General features: G+C 37.5%; 1 protein-coding gene across 1 annotated transcript in view; it reads left to right on the top strand.

The window, feature by feature from the left end:
- ADGRE3 (adhesion G protein-coupled receptor E3) overlaps window positions 1-20719 on the top strand; it is a 62753-nt gene that overhangs the window by 38074 nt on the left and 3960 nt on the right. Inside the window, exons 8-17 of the mRNA XM_036234318.1 lie at window positions 1218-1401; window positions 3764-3883; window positions 6549-6733; window positions 9573-9740; window positions 12420-12617; window positions 12903-13138; window positions 13597-13663; window positions 13871-13962; window positions 15651-15819; window positions 19644-19739. Coding sequence (XP_036090211.1) covers window positions 1218-1401; window positions 3764-3883; window positions 6549-6733; window positions 9573-9740; window positions 12420-12617; window positions 12903-13138; window positions 13597-13663; window positions 13871-13962; window positions 15651-15819; window positions 19644-19739 — 1515 coding nt within the window. The remainder of the gene's footprint in view (window positions 1-1217; window positions 1402-3763; window positions 3884-6548; window positions 6734-9572; window positions 9741-12419; window positions 12618-12902; window positions 13139-13596; window positions 13664-13870; window positions 13963-15650; window positions 15820-19643; window positions 19740-20719) is intronic.

The following is a 20719-nucleotide window of genomic DNA, read 5'->3' on the forward strand; positions in this document are numbered from 1 at the left end:
TTAGCTGTCATTTAGAGAGAGATTTTCTCTATCAGAAGGCGGGGGTGGTAAGGCAGGTTGCTCCTAAACTAGCATGCTGCACTCAGAATTTCCATGAAGACTCAGATTGAAAGAGTAAAACATTAGGAAGGTTTATGTGAACCTCTAGTTCTGAATGTTCCTCCAGCCCTTTGTAATATCACTCTGCTTATAATTCTTTGGTGTGATAGTATTTTCCTCTTCGGATCATTCATTCAGTTCAAGAATACTTACTGAGCATCTGCTATTTTCCAAGAGATGTTTTAGGTGCTGGGAAAGAGCTGTGAACAAGACAAAGCCCCTATCCTGATGAGATTACTGTCTAGACCCACAAATCTCCTGGGGAGCTTGTTAAAGTGCAAGTGTGAATTTAGTGCACTAAGAGTCTCCATTCCTAACAGTCTCTCAGGTGATACTGATGCTGCCAGACTGAGGTCTACGTTTTGAATACAAAGATGTGGGGAATCAGCATAAAAACAGTCTTCCAATTCATCTATGTTTCAGTTTTTAAAGCTTCACCTTGGCCTTCATTCTTCTCCACCCACTGGCCCATCTCTTTGCTATCCTTCATAGACAAATTTCTTGATTTAAAAAGGCCAGTTAGAGTGTCTTCTGAGCTATAAGTTTACCTAAGAGTTTCTCTTTGTATAATACGGTAATGTTATAACATTAGAGACTGAAGCATTCTTTGCTATGAGGGTTGTCTCATGCATTAGAGGATGTGGAGTAGCATCTCTGGCTTCTATCCACTGCATATCAGGAGCACCCCCTCAGTGGTGACAATCATAAATGTCTCCAGACATTACCAATGTCCGCTGGGTGTCAAAATTGCCTCTGTTTGAAAACTTCTGGTCTATTTCTAGCAAACTTGCCACTTCCCTGTTAGTAAAAGAGGTTCACAATAACTAACCCTTATCTGGTATTTACCAGGCATAGACACATAGCATCTCTTAACTCATTTAATCTTACCAAAAACTCTATGGAGTCCTATTACTGTCCCATCCTAAGGTGGGGAAACTGAAGTACAGAGTGATCGCGTGAGTGACTTTTCCAAGGTTGCACAGCCAGTGAATGGTAGAGTCAGGATTCGAACCAGATCCTCTGGCTCCAGAACCTGTTTTCTCATGTTTTTGACTGTCCCTCAGAACTGTGGGACCTATCAGAGTGAATTTTTATTATTATCATTTATATCTTCAAAGCTACAACAGGTTGTTGACAATTTCGAGTCACTTCTCATCAACAAGACTCTCTGGGGAACAGGAAAGAAAAGAGAAGTTGCATCCATGATCACATCTGTTCTCCAGACTATGGAATCCAATGTTCTAGAAACTGCCTTGAAAGCCCCAGACCAAGAAATCCAGAAAATTCAAAACAGCACTATGGGTAAGGAGACGATATGGCCTGATACACACAGGGGGCTGGTTACTAACTAGGGTCTGGATTAAGCAATTAGAAATTAAATACACCGTACGTGTCCATTTGTAGAAAATGCAAACTAGTCTATAAGGAGGCCAGGGGATGTGAAAAGGGAGCATGAGAAAATTTGGGGAAACTTGGGGTTAATGAAAATGTTCACTACCTTGATTGTGGTGGTGATTTTACAGGTGTACATACCAATAAAACTCGTCAAATTTTACACTTTAATGTGTGCAGTTTCTTGTACATCGATTACACCTCCATAGAGCTGCTAAAAAACATATATATATATATTGTCAATCATTTCCAGTCCTAGATCTCAGATTTTGGCTTAAAGTATTTTTTAATCTAGTACCTATACAACTTAATAGCACATGTAGAAGGACCATCTTACTACACGTTTTAAAAATAAAAATCTTTTTTTTTATGCACATCGTACATATTAGTTATATAACCATGTGAGGTAATATGTTAATTAGGTTGACTGCGATTTTCATTTCACTGTGTGTGTGTCAAATTATATTGTATACGTCAAGTGTAAATAATTTTTATTTTTAAAAATAAAGATAAATAAAATCCCAAAGCAAGACTAAATATTATTTTTTTTAATTAGAAAAAAATGAACAAAACTAAATTTAGACCAGCTAAATCTGCCCACAACCCAGTCTTCCAATCCTATATCTATATAGGCACATGTTTGATGAAGAGACATATATTTGTTGTGTACATTTTCTTATATGTACGGTTGCACGACCTGCTTTTTTACTTATCATCTCCCTAACATCTTTCCATGTAAATTATGTACAGTATCACTACTGATGCTATTGTCTTCAGCGGTTTATAGAGTTGTATTGTATGGGTGTACCATAATTTATTCATTTCTCCATTCTGGGAAATGTGGGGTTTTGCCAAACAACCCTGTAATAAAGACCACTCAAAATTTATCTGTACATATTTGTGTGATATTTTCTTAGGATCAACTCATAAAAGAGGAGTTAGTAAGTCAAGAGGAAAAAACATTTTAGACTCTGATACACATCACTTTAGTGGCCTCCAGAAATGTCTGTTGTGCTTTTATTCCACTCAAGGACATCAAAGGATTGGTGTATGTCTAACGAACCATTTCCGTTTCACCAATTTATGCTCTGTAAAAATAATAATAATGAAAGCAAATTTAAAAGGTAAAATCTAGTGTCTAACCATCTGAGAAACTGGAATCTTGACACTTTCATCCTAAATTAAACCACTTTTCATGTTATAAGTAACTCATCTGTCCTGATTTAGCCAGGTTCTAATTGATTGGTAACCAGTGCCCACAATGGGCTTCAGTCTTCTTGTCTATAAAACAAGAAAATAATACTACTGCATAAAATGCACTTAGAACCGGGGCTGGTAATACCTATGATTTTGATTATTCTATTTTTCATTCTCTATTATTACAAAATTTTATTTAATTAGTATTCTTTTTTTCCTATTCCTATCTACTTTATTTCTAATAATATCATTCTTTGCTATTTTGTTATGCTATTTTGTTACTTGCCTTTTTTTACCTCTTAACCAAAAGAAGGCACAATAAAAACTCAGCTTCAAAACGTCTAACTCACAGCCAGTTTTCTTTTTAAGCTAAATATTTTTTATGAGTTTGTTTCTTCATTGCATTTTTTTCGTGACTTCAATTTTATTGAAAGCATTGTTCCCTATTATAGAGATAAACCATCGATTATTTAATTAAGTCCTTTTTGTTGAACATTTAGGTCATTTCCCATTTTTTACCATCATCATCTGTGCTGCTATGAACTTTCTTGTAGCTATATCTACCCTTTCAACCATAATTGTTCTGAGAATAAATTTCTAGAAAGAAATGTTAGAGAATATTAGTTTAGAACTTGGTTTCAACATGGGAGTCTCACCTAATTTGAAACTTCAGTTTCCTGATTTGATTAACAGTCCTTCATGGGGATATATGAGACTGTCATAAGATGACAATGTATAAGGCAATGTATAGCGCAGTGCCTGGCACCTCCTAGACATTTGCGGCCTGTTTGTATTGCTGTGGACATTTTTAAGGCTTATAAAATACTGTCATGGCTACCACAGGGAAAAGAGGGTGGGGAAGGTAGAAAAGGATTAAGGAGGTCAAATACATGGTGACTGGAAAGAGATTTAACTTTGGATAGTGAATGCACAATGCAATATATAGATGATGTATTATAAAATTGTACACTTGAGACCTATAAAATTTTATTAATCAGCATCACCCCAATAAACTTAATTTTAAAAATATAAAGCTTATAATAATAGTAAGCTTGCCTGGTGTCTTTCTTACCAGCTATTGAAACTCGAGTTGTTACAGACAATTGCTCTGAGAAAAGAAAGATCTTCAACTTGAACGTCCACATGAACTCACTGGACATCCACTGCAATGACATCATCCAGGGAAACATACAAGGTACATATGGTGGCTGCATTCAGAATCCATAAGACATGCACAGCAATATCACTGTGTGAGTCATGAGGAAATATCCCCGGTAGGTTCCTCCCTGATAGATAATTTTCAGCATGGAGGAGACTTCTTTGAAATTTGGGGGCTGTTCTGTCTGTGTCTAAGTTTGGGTCCAGCCAGAAGCAGTTTCTGGGACAATTTTAAGGAGGTCAAGTGTAAGGATTTCATTTGGGAAGTGATCCCAGGAAACAGCCCCTTCTTTGCCCTTCTTCTCGCCTTTCATATCATTTTCTTCTAAGAACCTTTTTTATGTAAACCAAATAAACCTCTTTTTTCCCAGTTCTAGTCCCCCGAGTTTTACCATATTCAATACAAAAAAAGATGTAGGGCCACAATTACAAAGTCTGTCTCAGAACATGAGAAGGGAAGAGACACTGAAAAGCTCGACTTATTTCAATCCTCATATATATTTATATGTGTGTACATATATGTGTGTATACATGTATGTGTTTACATGTGCGTGTATAAATATCTGTACATATACACCATCTTTGAAAAGGTAAATAATGACTCGGGCAAATGCAAACAAATGCTGTCAAAGACCATATTTGACCATTAATGGAGAGAACAATTAAATGATAAGAAATTCAAAGGCAATGTGAAGAACAGATATACACACATGAGCGTATTCATATACGGGACAATCACGAATGCAGAAATCACTATGCTGACAGATGCACCCTGGCTGATAGCCTGTAGGGCAATGCCATGTAATGTTTGGGTTTATATTTTCCATAGGGCAGTAAGCAACTGCATATCCACCAGACAAAATGCACTTGTGTTTATGGAAAGCACTGTGCTACTACCAGTCTTCTACGTGTTATCTTCTATGCCTACAGCGTTGTGTAATAGAGTTGTTACTTGGCAGTAAAAAATCAATATAAAAGTGCAACATTCCTATAGAATCAGATAATTTCCAATACTCAGCTCTCACTGGCTATCTCGGACATGCACATATATTTAGATACATGTATACATGCCTAGAAAAAATCCTGAATAGGAATGTACATGTAGTTCTAATCAGTAATTATCTCTAAGTGGTAGAATATTATATGGATTTTATTTCATTTTCTCTTTACTCTTTTTCTCATCAAAATTTTATCATTTATTTTTATAACAACCAAATCGTGGCATTCAAATAATATGACACTTTACAGTAACTAAAATAAATAAACCAAATATACATGTATTGGTATAATTAAATCTTGAAAATACTAATGAGACTGACAGAATAAATTTGTAAAAGCAATTCTTTGAATATTCTAAAAAGCATTGAATTTAAGACTTTAAGTAGGTGAATTATATCTCAATAAAGCTATTTTTTAAAAGAAGAAAGCATGCTGTTTTTGTTAAAAATTTGAATTTTTTCAAGGATACAACTATTTAATAATATTGGATATCATTACACTGTTTAAGAAATATTAATCAGTGCCCTGATTCATATTGGCAATTTGAAAGGAATTATCGTAGCTGTGGTAGTAACAACAATAATGTATAAAATTTATTGCACCCATGTGCCACAGCATCTTCCAAATGTTTTGATTCACTTAGACCCAGTGCTCTCAGGTATATGTATTATTATTCCCATTTTACAGTCAAAGAAGCAGAGGCATTGTTTACTAAAGATTACATAGCTATTAAGTGATTATAATCAAGAGGTTTCATGAGCTTTGGGCAGTGGGTCATTATGGATAGTGAACAGCACCTCATTTATTTGACAGCAAAAATAGGGTTTTTTTCTACTTAGTATTTAACATTAATGCAACTTAATCACTGTAAGTTTGTGACTATAATTGCATTTTGATGAAAATGTTTCCGAGGTGTGTTGCATATGTCCCTATCTTAATAAACCATTAAAAAAATGATTAAAAAAAAAGAAGAAAGTTTTAAAAAGATATCCAAGTGTGAAAACATTTATGTGAATTTTTAAACACAGAAAATAAGAATATATATTGTTATGGAAACCAACATAAGTAGTAAAATTACAAAAGTATTCGTGGAAAGGCTACACTTCCATTTCAAGTTCATGGTTATTTCTGGAGAAGGAAGAAAGACAAATAGCGAGAGCTTTAGCCATATCTAAAACATTTTATTTCTTTAAAAAATAATTCTGAAGCCAATACAGCAAAATGATAACATATGTTAAATTTGGATGTAGATGTCAGTTATACTTTTCTGAGTGTTTGACATATAAGTTAAACTTTTTTAGGAAATTAAGGAGATGTTTGACACTGTGCTGGGGGCCCTATGGTTTCCAAATGAATTCTCCTGCATAGTCAAACAGTAAATTTAGTGCCTGTTGGGAAAACAGAATTCAATCCATATGAAATAATTAGTGCACAGGCGAATTCACACCAGAATGACGGGAGCTACATTTGAAATACAAGTTCAGAGAAAAGCATCGTAAACCCCCTAAGGAGTTGGGGAAGACTTCCTGAACCAGAGGCTGGCACTGACCTGGGTCATAAGTATAAGCTGGATTCAGGGAGAAAGAGTAAACTTCCTAGGCACACCTGAGCACATGTGTGTCAATCATAGTAGCATGACAGTTGTGGGGCAGGAAAAGGTATGGAAAGAATGGTGGTGGCACTTTGTTCTTCTGTTTCCTCAGGTCCCAGTGCAGTTGCCTTTATTTCATACTCTTCTCTTGGAAACATCATAAATGCAACTTTTTTTGACGAGATGAATGAGAAAGATAGAGTTTTCCTGAACTCCCAGGTAGTGAGTGCTGCTATTGGACCCAAAAGGAACACATCTCTTTCCAACTCTGTGATTCTGAGTTTTCAGCACGTGAAGGTGGGTCAAAGCTGCAATTTGGGCTTGCTTGGGTTTCACAGAGATAGAACAATTTCCCAGTTAGTGGTTCTGGGCTTGTTCTGCTCCATATGATTGCCAGGAGCTACCTGTAGCTATCAAGCATTTAAAATGTGGTTGATCTCACCATTTTGGATGTTCCTTGAAATCAGGAACTTTGTTTTTGGCATTTATCATCCAGACTATCCTAAACTTTGGTTCCCTGTTCTCTCCCCATATCCAGCTAATGAATAGTTAGCTTGTAACAGAAACTGTTTCTTAGAGTCTAGATGGGGGAAGGGACAAGGAACAGCCCATGAAAGGGGGAAGAAGTTATGAGTAATCCTTGACCTTTTCACTTCTTCATTTGCCATCATGGCTTGTCAACGGTCATCTCAGTAAAGCCTCTAGTCGCAAGTGGCACAAGTTCTCCTATGAAAAGAATATGAAAGAAATGGGTAATGATGATTGAATGCAGAAATAAAAAATAAGAAGAAAGGATGAGATAAGGAAGAAAGAGATAAGAAAAAAGTGAACACAGTAAGGGATGGTGAATTCCACTTGGCAATGGGGTACGATAGCTTGCTAACTCTAATCGTTGAGGATGGTGTCATCCTGGAGACTAAAGGCTGATAAGATGTGCTCACCATTGAATCCACTTATTACCATTTTCAAGTTTTAAAATACTAGTTCTTCAAGGGACAGTTGATAGGGTGGGCATGAATATACATATTAAAGATGCCAAGAGCGAGAAAAATTGCTGTAGAGAAAAAAAGAAATGGTGGACAGGCAATGGAGAAGTAGAGCTGAGAGAGAGTAGCAGAGAAGAGATTAAAATGGAGTGAAAAATTAAGGGGAACTTTGGGGAAATATTAGAGACCTTAGAAGAGATTTTTTTTTAAATCTTTTAAATCATAGGAGTTTTTTTTTTTTAAATCATAATTGTTTGCAATTTGCTTGGCAATGTTAACCCTTTTCCCCAACATTCCACAAGATCTTGAATAAAATTTTCATTTATTATGTTCATTAAAATAATTAATTAAAATAAAATGTGATGGGTCAAGATTGAGATTTCAAAGACAGTATTTTGAAGACTTAGTATTTCCAGATTCCAAAATCTTAATAAGAAAAGAGAATGTAAAGTAAAATATCTCCTTAATAATTTTTACCTTGATTACATATATTGATTTATAATTGCATATTAAAAAATACTACTTCAAATATAATGAGTTAAATAAAATCTATTGTTAAAATTAATTTGACCTGTTTCTCTACCTTTTTTAATGTAGCTGGTAGAAAATTTCAAATTACATAAGTGACTTACATGCTATTTCTCTTGGGCAGCATTATTCTAGTGTGTGGAATTATTTTAGTTGCAGATACCTCCTATATCTATGAAATTTGAAGTGAGACATAATATTCATTTCTGCACGGAAGCCTGGTATTAACTGTAAAGACTACATAACTTAATCAGAAAAAAAACTTATTTAATCCATTGCCTTTTCCCATTCTATGCCCAAATTCTTTTTTTTTTTTTTCTACAAAGTGATTCCCCCAAATAAGTCTAGTACCCACTTGGCTGCCTAAACTCTTAAAAGTAGGAGGGGCACTAGCCAGACATAGATGCAGTAAAATTAATTTGCTCTCTTTCCTTTCAGCTCTGTTAAGACAATAAGTAAACCGTTTGTGACAACATGAATGAACCTTGAGACCATTATTCCAAGTGACATAAATCAGACAAAGACAGAAAAATACTGTATGATCTCACTCATGTGTGGTCTCTAAAAAAGCTAAACTCATAGAAACAGAATAGATTGGTAGTTGCCAGGGGCCAGGGTGTGAGAGAAACAGGTGAAGGTGACCAAAGGATACAAACTTCCAGTTATAAGAAGAATAAGTCCTGAAGGATCTAATGTAAAGCACAGGGATTCTAGTTAACAATCACTGTATTGTATATTTGAAAGTCGCTGAGAGAGTAGATTTTAAAAGTTCTCACCACAAAATAAAAATTGTAGCTATGTGAGGTGATGGATGTTAACTAATCTTATTGTGATTATTATTACACAATATTGGCATATACCAAATCATTACATTGTATACCTTAAACTTGAAAAGTTGAAAAAGTGCATTTAATCTAAAAATCAAATTTTTTTAAGAAAATAAGATTTAAAGGGGAAAGGTGGGGAAATGTAGGTTTTTCTATCTGATGTATAAAATCTGGGTATGGAATTTTTAATGTATGACATGGGGCAGCAGGGGTGAAGTGAGAAATCTGGGAATGGGCTAGTGGATTATCAAAGAAGATATAGGCTTCAAACAAGAAAGCATCTTGCTCATCTCCTTGACCCCATGAAGTATTGCTCTAGAGGCCTGAGGCATAAAGAGAAGAGGTTAAGCTAATTTTATTCTCTCTTTCCTGGTGATGTTTTTTCCCACGCTACCCTCGCTTATTGCATGAGCAATTATTGTGTTGTTGTCGGGGACAGAGTTGGTATGAAGGGACCAGGGAAATATGGTTTAGAGAATATTTGGGAGAAAACTTTGTGGGAGCCTTACACTCTTTTTTCATCTGACTCCCATGGCAGGGGACAAAGTTCTAAAACGAATGACACCTTGTAAAATTCTGGCTCCCACAGATATTGATGACCTTGTTTCACGTTTTGTGAAATTCCAATAGAGCTGGGACTATGGAGACAGGTACCCTGGTGGCCATCCTCTTTACTTAAAATAGAAATCACATGAGTCACTTCTAAGCCATGATTCTCCTCATTCACCACTCTGGCTAGAATGACTGAGATTTGTCCCTCCTGAGCAGAATACAATGAGCCCATTCTATTTTCAGATGAAGACCCTGAGCAAAAAGGCCTTCTGTGTCTTCTGGAAAAGCACAGAGGAAGGTGGCCACTGGTCCAGGGATGGTTGTTTCCTGATACAAGTGAACAAGAGTCATACCACATGCAGATGTACCCACCTGTCCAGTTTTGCAGTCCTCTTGGCCTTCACCAACCAGGTATGATGTTAAACATTTAATTCCTTCAGCTAATCATTTTTGAGCCCTTCCTAGGTGGCAGTAAGTGCAATAAAAAAATTAAAATGAACAAGGGACTGGAGTGACCAAAGAGGCACACCGCTTTAGTCAGAGTGGTCACAGGAGGGTTAATATTCAAACTGAAATCTGAATAGTGAGAGTCAGCAGTGCTACAACATGAATGAACATGATGCTGAGTGAAGGAAGCCAGATGCAAAAGGGCACACAAGTGTATGATTTCACTTATGTGAAATGTTCAGAAAAAAGGCAAATCCATAGAGACAAAAAGCAAATTGGTGGTTTCAGGGGCTGGGGGAAGGAAGGAATGGAGGGTAACTGCATGATAGGCCTGGGGTTTTATTTGGGGGTGATGAAAATGTTTTGGAACTAGATAGAGGTAGTGGTTGCACAACATTGTGAATGTACAAAGCATCACTGAGCTGTATACTGTAAAATGGTGAGCTTTATAGTATTTAGATTTTACCTCAATGAAAAAAAAAATTCAGTAGAAAAAGATCTCAGAAAGAGCACCCAAAGAAGAGACACATGTATGTGTAAAGACCCTGAACACAGGACAAATTTGATATGTTCAAAAAAAAAAAAAAAAGCATGGCTGGAGCAGAGTGAATGAGAGGGAGTTGGAAAGAAACAAGGTTGGAGAGACGGAAGCAGAAGAAATGTGCCAGATGTTGAATGGCATGGTTAGGAATTTAGATTTCACTCAAATTGCAATGGGAAGGCAATGGAATATATCTACCAGGAATGCTTCATATTTATGTCATTAGAAGATCCCTCTGTCTCTCAGGTCAAAAATGGACAGTGGTCAAGAGCAGATTCACAGAGATATAATGGCCCAGATGACAGCAGTAAAGGTGGCAGGAAAAGGTCAGACGCACACAGGAAGTCCTGCATCCCTCTTCTCTTCTCAGAGACAGATGGAAGTGGTACCCCTAGAACAATATTTGGTGGAAATCTCTGACCTCTCTTATTACGTAAGGCAGCTAAAATAGGTTAAAAACATAAAAAACTTCTTTCATTCATCATTATATTTATGAAATTCAACAAGTGGGGCATAGCCTTACTTTACTTATATTCAATGATGTAGAATATTCTATTCCCTGACTATACTATAATGTTCTTATCCGTTCTACAGTTAATGGGTATCTAGGTTGTTTCCGATTGAGGGCTATTAAAAGCAATACTACCTTTCTGGGATGAAGCATAGACAACGTGGGACCTTCAAGGGTGATGAGGAAGCAACATACTCCAAACGATGCAGCTACAAGATGGTGGAGCTTCTGTTATCATGGGTTTCTGAGTGACTGTAGAGCAGCGTATTGTTCAATCTATATAAAGTTGAAAAACAGACACAATTAAACTGTATTATCAGGATTTTGTACACATAGGTGGTAAAACTACAAAGAAAAGCAAAAATTGCTTATCATAAAAGGATCATGACTACTTCTTGGGGAGAAGATGGTTTGTAATTGGGAAGAGCTTCTGGAATAGTGTCCACAGACTAATTTATGATCAGAGTGTTCATTTAAAAGTTATTAATCATATTATAGGTTGACTTTTATGCTTTTTCTGTCTGTGTTATATTTTACAATTTTTAAGGTTAAAAAAAACAAAAGATTAAAAAGTTCTATAAAGTAATGTTGAAAAAAGTGAAATGTTGAAAAAAGTGAAAATCCCCATACAATTCTAAGGGCTGGTGACTATGACTTCCTATTAGTGAGTCTGGCTAAGTCTGCGTGGCTCACCAGATTCCTGGCTCCAGTCTTTAATGAAATGAGTTTCCAAAAGCTGAATTAGACAGGGTGTCTCAGCAGATCCTGAGACAAGAATTCGAAGACAAGTAGCTCGTCTGGAAGGTGAGCCCAGGACACATCGGTAGGACAGTAGGGAAGTGAGACAGGGAAGAGAAGGCAGCCAGGAAAGGATGTATCAAAGAGAAAGTTACCCCCATAGGCAACTGGGGCTTAATTCCATTGTGTGCCGTTATTATTTAAAGGAAGCTTCCAGGGACACTAACATCCTGGCACTTGTGACTTGCTCTGGCATATGCGAGTATGCTTTCATGGCAGGGGAAATGCCATTAGGCAAGGTCACTGGGATTCACAGAAAGCAGCCAAAGGGCAGGTACAGGTAAGTGTGAAAACATTAATAGCCTCTGCTGCATAGGACTTCCTGCATCTCTTTGGGTGCAAGACCGAGTCTGGAGTACCCATTCATTTCAGCATGAATTCTGCTATACAACAAGAGCATATAGTTAACAACAAGGAGTTGTACACTTAATAACTTATTAAGAGAGTAGATCTCATGTTGTGTTCTTATCACACTTAAATTTTAAAAAGTGAGGGGCCAGAAGAAGTTTTTTGGAGGTACTGGTTATGTTTTTTTACCTTGATTGTAGGGCTGGTATCACAGATATATACCTATCTCCAAACTCACCAAAATGTATGCACTCAATATATACAACACTTTGTATATTAGGTGTACCTCAATGAAGCTGAAAAGAAAAGACTTAGTATGACAGTCACCTCTCACACTCTCCGTCATCCAGTTTCATGCTTGTGTTTGGGATGCCCTATTCCAGAGGGGGAAACCATAATCCCAGAGTTGGAAAGTGTGACTGATCTCCTCTTTGCTGGGTCCCAGGAGGAGGATCCCACCCTGGCTGTGATGACCTACGTGGGACTGAGCCTCTCTCTGCTGTGCCTTTTCCTGGCGGCCCTCACCTTCCTGCTGTGCAAAGCCATCCAGAACACCAGCACCTCACTCCACCTGCAGCTCTCTCTCTGCCTTTTCCTGGCCCACCTGCTCTTCCTCACGGCCGTCGACAGAACTGAGATCAAGGTACTGACACTGTCCCAAAGGACACCCTGCCCTGCCTAGGGGATGCTGAATCCATGAAGCCATGCTGCATTGGACACCTTAATAAAATGGCCTTAGTTTCTGGCCAGAGGTTGGAGGGGGTGGTGCCAAGGTGGGCAATGCTGGCATTGATTACTAAGCACCTTTATGTTTGATGACCTTGGTCTAACACCATGTGCTCCAAACTCAGTGCCAGTGTAAAAGAGAGGTCCTAGGGCCACTCTGCATTCTAACAATCTTCCCTAGTGACTTTTACTCCTCCCCCAGGTGCTGTGCGCCATCATCGCAGGTGCCTTACACTACCTCTACCTGGCTTCCTTCACCTGGATGCTGCTGGAGGGCCTGCACCTTTTCCTCACTGCACGCAACCTGACAGTGGTCAACTACTCTAGCGCAAACAGACTCATAAAGTGGCTCATGTTTCCAGTTGGCTACGGAGTCCCAGCTGTGATAGTGGCCATTTCCGCAGCATCCAGGCCTCACCTTTATGGAACGCCTGATCGGTAAGCTTGGCTCTCACTCTGTGCCAATGGAGTGTTAATGATAGTGATTGAGATATCCACAGCAAATGCAATCTGCTTTTCCCTTGAGCATAATAGCTCTAACCTTTCTCAGTGAAGCAGGGAAAGATGGCAGTAAGAACATGGACGGTTCTGGAAGGAGCGAGTTTCATAGTTAGGTACCAGCTTTATCCTTCCCATAATTTGGAGTTTTCAAATTTCAGTCCCCTCATTAGCAAAGTGAAGATAACAATTATCCCCATTGTCCCGCCCTGATGATGCTCATGTGAAAATTCAATGGACTGTGCTTTGATCGTAGTAAACAATCAAAGCCTTCATTGTCATCTGCTGACAACTTCAGGAGATCTTGGAAAACTTCTGTTAGGAAAAGGTGTCACTTCCTGTTTGTTTCATGTGCTTTCTCTGATATTTCTTTGCTTCCTTTTCCCCATTGTTCCCAGCTGCTGGCTCCACCTGAAACAAGGATTTATCTGGAGTTTCCTTGGCCCTGTCTGTGCCATTATTAGTGTAAGTGAGTATATGGCCCCAGTGTTCCTGATTGAAGAAGCACCAGAAGTAACGGGTTCAAGATAGTACAAGGGGCATGCATTTTCTCTGTTGTATGGTTTGATTTTTCTACCTGCTACCAACTCAATCCAAAGTTGTGTGCAACTTATAACAAACACAGTACATTATTTTAACTTTCATTCTTCCTGAATTGTGTCATTCTTGCAGGTAAATTTAGTATTTTTTCTCTCGGTCTTTTGGATTTTGAAAAGGAAACTCTCCTCCCTCAACAGTGAAGTGTCAACCATCCAGAATATAAGGTAAGATGGAGCAAATAGTATTTCTGGCCCCCTCTTCCTCTACTCACCCCCTTCTTGTCCCTCCTACAAAACCACACACATATATCCTACAATCAGTCTCCGGAGACTAGCAAGGCCACTGTCATTTCCCAATGTCATAATTAATAGAAGCTGTATTAGCTAAAGTGGAGGCTAAGCTGATGAAACAAAAAGATCCCCCTAAAAAAGAGTGAAATAGAAGTTTATGTTACTCTCACGTCACAGTCCAGAGATGAGGCTAGTAGGGAAGGTCTGCTCCACAAAGTGATCCAGGGACTCAGGTTCTATTTTGTTTCTCCACCATCCCCTAGAATGTTCTCTGTCAGTTTCTCATTCATGGGAAAGAGGTCACATGAGAATTGCTCATATCCACATTAGCTCATATCACATTGTTTTAGTCAAATGGTGACATCCAGCTGCAAGGAAGGCTGTGAAATATAGTCTCTAACTGGGTAGTCATGTGTCCTTGAAAAAACTCAAAGAGGGTAGGGATCTAACCCAAAAAGAAGAGGAGGAGAATGGGAAAAAAACAAAACAGTACTTTTTGCCACACAACACAAGATGCACACAGGAGTACTCCCTTTATCAAAAATAACCAAATTAGGTTTGCTAATCCATCAGTTACTGAAAGCTTAAATTCTTTAGAAACTCTAAGAGTTGCACTTCTGAAATATGCTCCCAACAAAACTGAGTTTCCTCCAACCCGTAGAGACCAATTAGGCTAATTACAGCAAACTTAAACACGTATCTAAGAATTGTGTGTCATGGGTTCGGGAAGGATTTAGTTTAAGATATATTTTGTATAATATTATTGCAAAATGTTGGGGATTATGAACAGTTTTTTATTTTGCAGCTTCAATTGGAACACATAATTTGTTTTCCTTTTAAACACGAAAATAACGTTAAATTTTTTTCAAAATTTTTCAAAATATGTGAGGTGAGAAGTAAAAATGGTAACTGCCCCTCTTTTCCTGATACTTCCACTTCCCAAAAAAGCAAGAATTAACTAACTTTAGGATAAGTATGCTATGATATGTGTGAGATTTTCTCTAGACCTTTTTCTGTGTATTTCTGTAGAACACACAGACATACATACAGTAACATCACACTACACAAATTTTTCCTCAACCAGCTTTTATAACATAAAATATTATAGTTTAAAATTAGGGATATATATGCACATATGTGTGTGTTTGTGTGTGTGTATACTGTCCTTAAGTCTCAGTTTGCCTGAGACAGTCCCAGTTTATGTCTGTCAACCCACTGTAATTATCATTAGCACCCTTTTAATCTCAAAAGCCTCCCTGTTTAAATAACAAATTAAAATGACCTCTCCTATCTATAAAAGAGAGAGATAAAGAGCACCTAGTTCGGAAATGCTTTATGTATATATGGTGCTGATTTTGTTCTATATACTGTCCCAAATACTTTACTTATGTTAGTCTCATTTAATCTTTGCATCAGCGCTATGAAATAGGGCTATTATAAGATGAGGGGCCCAAGTTACAGAAAGGCAAAGTAACTTGACCAATGTCATACAGACAGTCAGTGATGCCTTGGATTTAAACCGAGGCGGTCTAGCTCCAGAATCCTCACCATTAACAACTGCATTAGGGAGGTGTCCATGCCCATTATTATCTTTTATACATTTTTTATTTTACTCCCCTCAGGATGCTGACACTCAAAGCAATGGCTCAGCTCTTCATCCTGGGCTGCACGTGGTGTCTGGGCATCTTGCAAGTGGGCCCAGCTGCCTGGATCATGGCTTACCTCTTCACTATCATCAATAGCCTTCAGGGTTTCTTTATTTTCCTTGTTTACTGCCTCTTCAGCCATCAGGTAAACATTGACCCCTTTCTTTATTGTTTTAAAGTTAAGAAAAAATTGCAGGTATGTAGTTTAATAAGCATTTAAATCAATATTCTCTGAACAGTGTGTAAATACCACCTATACTTTCTCTACATTGAGATGCTATTGATTGTAAGATACATCAATTCATTAATGGCTTTAAGAAAGTAAATAATTATTACATTAAGAAAATATGCTTTTCAGAGTTTTCAGAGTTCCCATTTGTAATAGTCAGCTATTGCTGTATAACAAACAATATCAAAAATCTCAGTGGCTTAAACAGGAATATTTACTTTTCTTATTCTTGAGTCTGCAGGTTGGTTGGAGTTCAGCTGATCCTGGCTGGGCTCAGCTTGGATTGGCTTGGCTCTAGAAAGTAGATCATATTCATGTGTGCTTTTTTTTATTCATCCTGAGGCTTAGAAGAAAGGGGAGCAGTTCCTCAACATTCCCCAACATAAGTTCTTCTCGTTACAATGGCAAAATCACAAGAAGGCAAGCCATACTGGGCAAGGCCATTTCAAGCCTTGCAATTCTGTTTGCAGCATCCCTGCTGATATCCTATTGGACAAAGTCACATATCCAAGCCCAAAGTCAAAAGAGAAGACCCCTCCACCTATCATGAGGCTAAGACAAGGTGCAATACTACAATAGAGTAATGAATAATTGAGATCAATAATACAATCTACCACACTGCTTAAACACACAATTCCTTGCGGTAGTATAGTCTCCATACTAACATGTTTTAATGTCTGTCAACCCATTAGAATTATCAATAGCACAATGATAATAAGCTAATTTTCCCAACATTTTAATGTGAATATTTTCAAGCATACAAAAATATTCAAAGAATTATGCAGTGAACATATATATAGTAAGTCGTCACTTAACATGTTGATAAGTTTGGCAACTTTAAGCAAAATGATGGAGGATGAAACCCATTTTACCTTAGGCTAATTGATGTAAGCAAGAAGTAAGTTCTCACGGCACCTCATCAATGTTACAACAAAACAATGAACAAAATATTACATGAAGACCTGTGGTACACCAATCACCTACATTAACATTGTGCTATACTTGTTTTATCACATTATCTATCCACACATCCATCTTTATAACCATCCATTCAACCATCTCTATATAAGCCACTGTCACTTACACGTATAGTCAAAGAAAATTGTAGGCAACTCTTCTCAGTGGCTGCACGCACCTGAGTGATCACAATGCAAAAGACTTATTGTACTCTTCCCTCAGTTCATCCCAGTTCCTGAGGCACCACATAGTGTTAGCTTCCAGTTTTTCAAGATATATATTTTATATTCGATATGGCTACTAAATACAAGCCAATTCATGTGTCTGCAACTGAACAAAAGAAACAGTGGTATGTGTCCAATGCTCAGGAAGCACTGGCTGTTTGGGCTTATTGAGATAAGTCTCTAAAATGGTGACTTACTAAGAGACACTCAGGGATAATTTGGACTACATGTTGGCTCTAGAATTGAACCCGGGACAGAATAAAACCCTAATGTATACTAGCAAACTATGCTAACATATTTCTACCTAGATTTAGTTAAATTATACTACATCTATACAACAAGATACTATGAAACTATGAAATTTAATGTCGTAAAAGGCAGAAATTCCAGTGAAGCTGGCATCCACATGGTTCAGGTCAGGAGGTAGGATGGCCAAATAAACATAGTCCAGCAACCAGAAGAAACACAAAATCACTCAAGGTCTTAATTTGTACTTCTCAAATACCATGAAGAAGACACATAGTTCATGGTATCCCTTTTCTGAGTTTAGCCACTAAGATTTTGAGATTGTTACTGCAGCAAAACATGTCCAGACAGATACACTTTCTTTCCTAGTACTAGTACTAGTCTCCTGCTCCTCCTCCTCCTCCCCATTCTCTCTTTGTCTATCTCCTCTGTCTCTCTCTCCCCCTTTCCCTTCATCCTTCTTTCTCTCCCTCCCTGCCTACCTTCTTCCCTTCCTCTTTCTTTTTTTTATTTACTCTGATTCCAGGTGCCCAAAGAACCAAACTAAGAAAGGAAGAAACTAAGCTGACAGATCAGATACTCCCCGGAGAGCAAAAGATGTCCAGACATAAGAATATTTTAGGAGTGGAAGGATAGTCAAAATATATTAGTGAAAAAGCAAGTTAAAAACGTTGCTCCAGAAGGGTTTTATTTGTTTACATAATGTATATAAACATTTAGTGTTTGTTTTTGCTATATATTTGTCTATGTGTGGGTACAGGTGTAAATGGCAAAGTACAGTGGTTCTCAAAAAATCCCCCCAGCAGGCATATTTAGTAATGTCTAGGGACATTTTTGATTGTCATGACTGGGAGCAAGGACAGGTGCTACTGGCATCTAGTGGTTAGAGGCCAGGGATGTTAAACATCCTGCAGTGGATGGGACAGGCTCGCCACAAAGGATGATCCAACCCAAGATGTCGATAGGGCCGAGGCTGAAAACCTTGATGTAGCAGATACTGTTGGTGGCCCCTTCATATCTCTTTAGCATTCATCTCTACATGCCTGGGGCTGCTTACTGCAAAGACCTATGACTCTGTACTTCTTACTGCCCACAGGATATGCCTGGTCCATGCGCAGGACAAGCTGGTAGTTACAGAGAGTAATGGCCCTTAACAGCAACCATCAACCACGACTGATGGGAGATGGTAGATAAATGGCCCAGATCTCTTGACTTTGAGGTGGAATGACTCTGAGGTGTATCCTATACTATCTCCCAGAGCTCCCCAATGGTACCAAGCCCCAGTTTTCCACAGCAGAAACGCTGTGGAAAGGATTATACACTTTTTAGTGGCTGCCTTCCTTTCTCTATCTCACTTTCCCACTGATCTGCTGGTGTTTCCTGGGATCACCCCTCAAATAAACTCTTTATGCTTGAACTCTCTCAGGATCTTCTTCTGGGGGATCCCAGGTCAAGACACATGGAAGGATACCACCAGAACATCAGTTATTTTTCACTAGATTGAGGAATTACATGCATATTTTATAAGTCTTCTACAACAAAGACATATTCTGTAATATGAAAAAAAAATAATTATGGGGAAATATACATAATATAAAATTTACCATTTAACTGTGTTTAAATGTACAGCTCGCAAGCATTAAGTATATTCGCATTGTCGTACAACCATCACCACCACTCACCTCTAGAACTTTTTCATCATCCAAAATTGAAATCCTGTACCCACTAAACAATAACACCTCATTCTCCCCTGCCAAGCCCTAGTAACCATTCTTCTACTTTCTGTCTCAATTTATTTGACTATTATAAGGATCTTATATATGTGAAATCATACTATATTTGTCCTTTTCTGACTGGCTTATTTCACTCAGCATAATGTCTTCAAGATTTCATCTACATAGTAGCATGGATCAGAATTTCATTCCTTTTTTTCTTGTGCTTTCCATTTTTTTTTTAATTTTTATATTTTTATTTTTTCAATTATAGTTGACATACAATATTATATTGGCTTCATGTGTACAACGCAGTGATTAGACTTTTATATAACTTATAAAGTGATAACCCCAATAAATCCAGTACCCATCTGATACCATACATAGTTATTACACTACTGACTATATTTCCCATAATATACTCTACATCTCCATGAGTATTTTGCAACTACTTTTTTAAGGCTAAATAACATTCCATTTTATATAAGACTACATTTTAAATGAAAAGTTTTTTCATAATGTCACTGTCCTCTTCTCAACTCAGGCTTTTCTCTTCTCCAACGTTAACAAAACCATCTGTTTATTTTCTTTGATGTTCCAGGTCCGAAAGTGGTTTGGAGATATCATGAAACCTAAATCTGAGTCTGAGTCTTTTACACTTTCCAGCAGGTTTGGCCCTTACTCAAAACCCAATGAGGTAAGAGGACTTGTGATTTATTCTAATATTTAACCCCTTGACACCCAAACTTCTTCTCCTTGTCTTTTTTCAATTATAGTTGACATTTGATATTATTTTATATTGATTTCAGGTGTACAGCACAGTGGTTAGATGTTTATATAATTTACTAAGTGATCCCGCAATATATCTAGTACCCACCTGGCACTATACATAGTTATTACAATATTATTGACTATATTCCCTATACTGTACTTCACATCTCCATGACGATAACTACAAATTTGTACTTCTTAATACCTTTCCTTTTTTTACCCAGCCCCCAACCCCTCTCCCATCTGACAATCACCAGTTTGTTCTCTGTATCTATGAGTCTGTTTCTGTTTTATTTGTCGATTTTGTTCTTTACATTCTACATATAAGTAAAATCATACGGTATTTGTTTTTCTCTGTCTGATGTATTTTACTTAGCCTAATACTCTCTATGTCCATCCATATCATTGCAGATAGCAAGATTTCATTCCTTTTATGGCTGAATAATGTTCCACTGTATATATGTACCACTTCTTCTTTATCCAGTCATCTATTGATGGGCACATAGGTTGCTTCTGTGTCTTGCTATTGCAAATAGCGCTGCAGTGAACAGAAGGTGCATATATCTTCTCAAATTAGTGTTTTAGATTTATTCAGATAAATATCCAGAAATGGAATTGCTGAGTCATAAGGTAGTTCTATTTTTAATTTTTTGAGGATCCTCTATACTGTTTTACATAGTAGCTGCACCAATTTGCAATCCCACCATCAGTGCACGAGGGTTCCCTTTTTTCCACATCCTTGCCAACACTTTTTTGTTCATTTATTGATGATAGCCATTCTGAAACATAGAAATTTGTATTTCTGTGATGATTAGTGACATTGAACATTTTTTTATATATCTATTGGCCATGTATGTCCCCTTTGGAGAAATGTTGATTCAGGTCCTCTGCCCATTTTTCAATTGG

Source organism: Rousettus aegyptiacus, unplaced genomic scaffold (genome assembly GCF_014176215.1).
Source record: "Rousettus aegyptiacus isolate mRouAeg1 unplaced genomic scaffold, mRouAeg1.p scaffold_m13_p_16, whole genome shotgun sequence".
Lineage (NCBI taxonomy): Eukaryota > Metazoa > Chordata > Mammalia > Chiroptera > Pteropodidae > Rousettus > Rousettus aegyptiacus.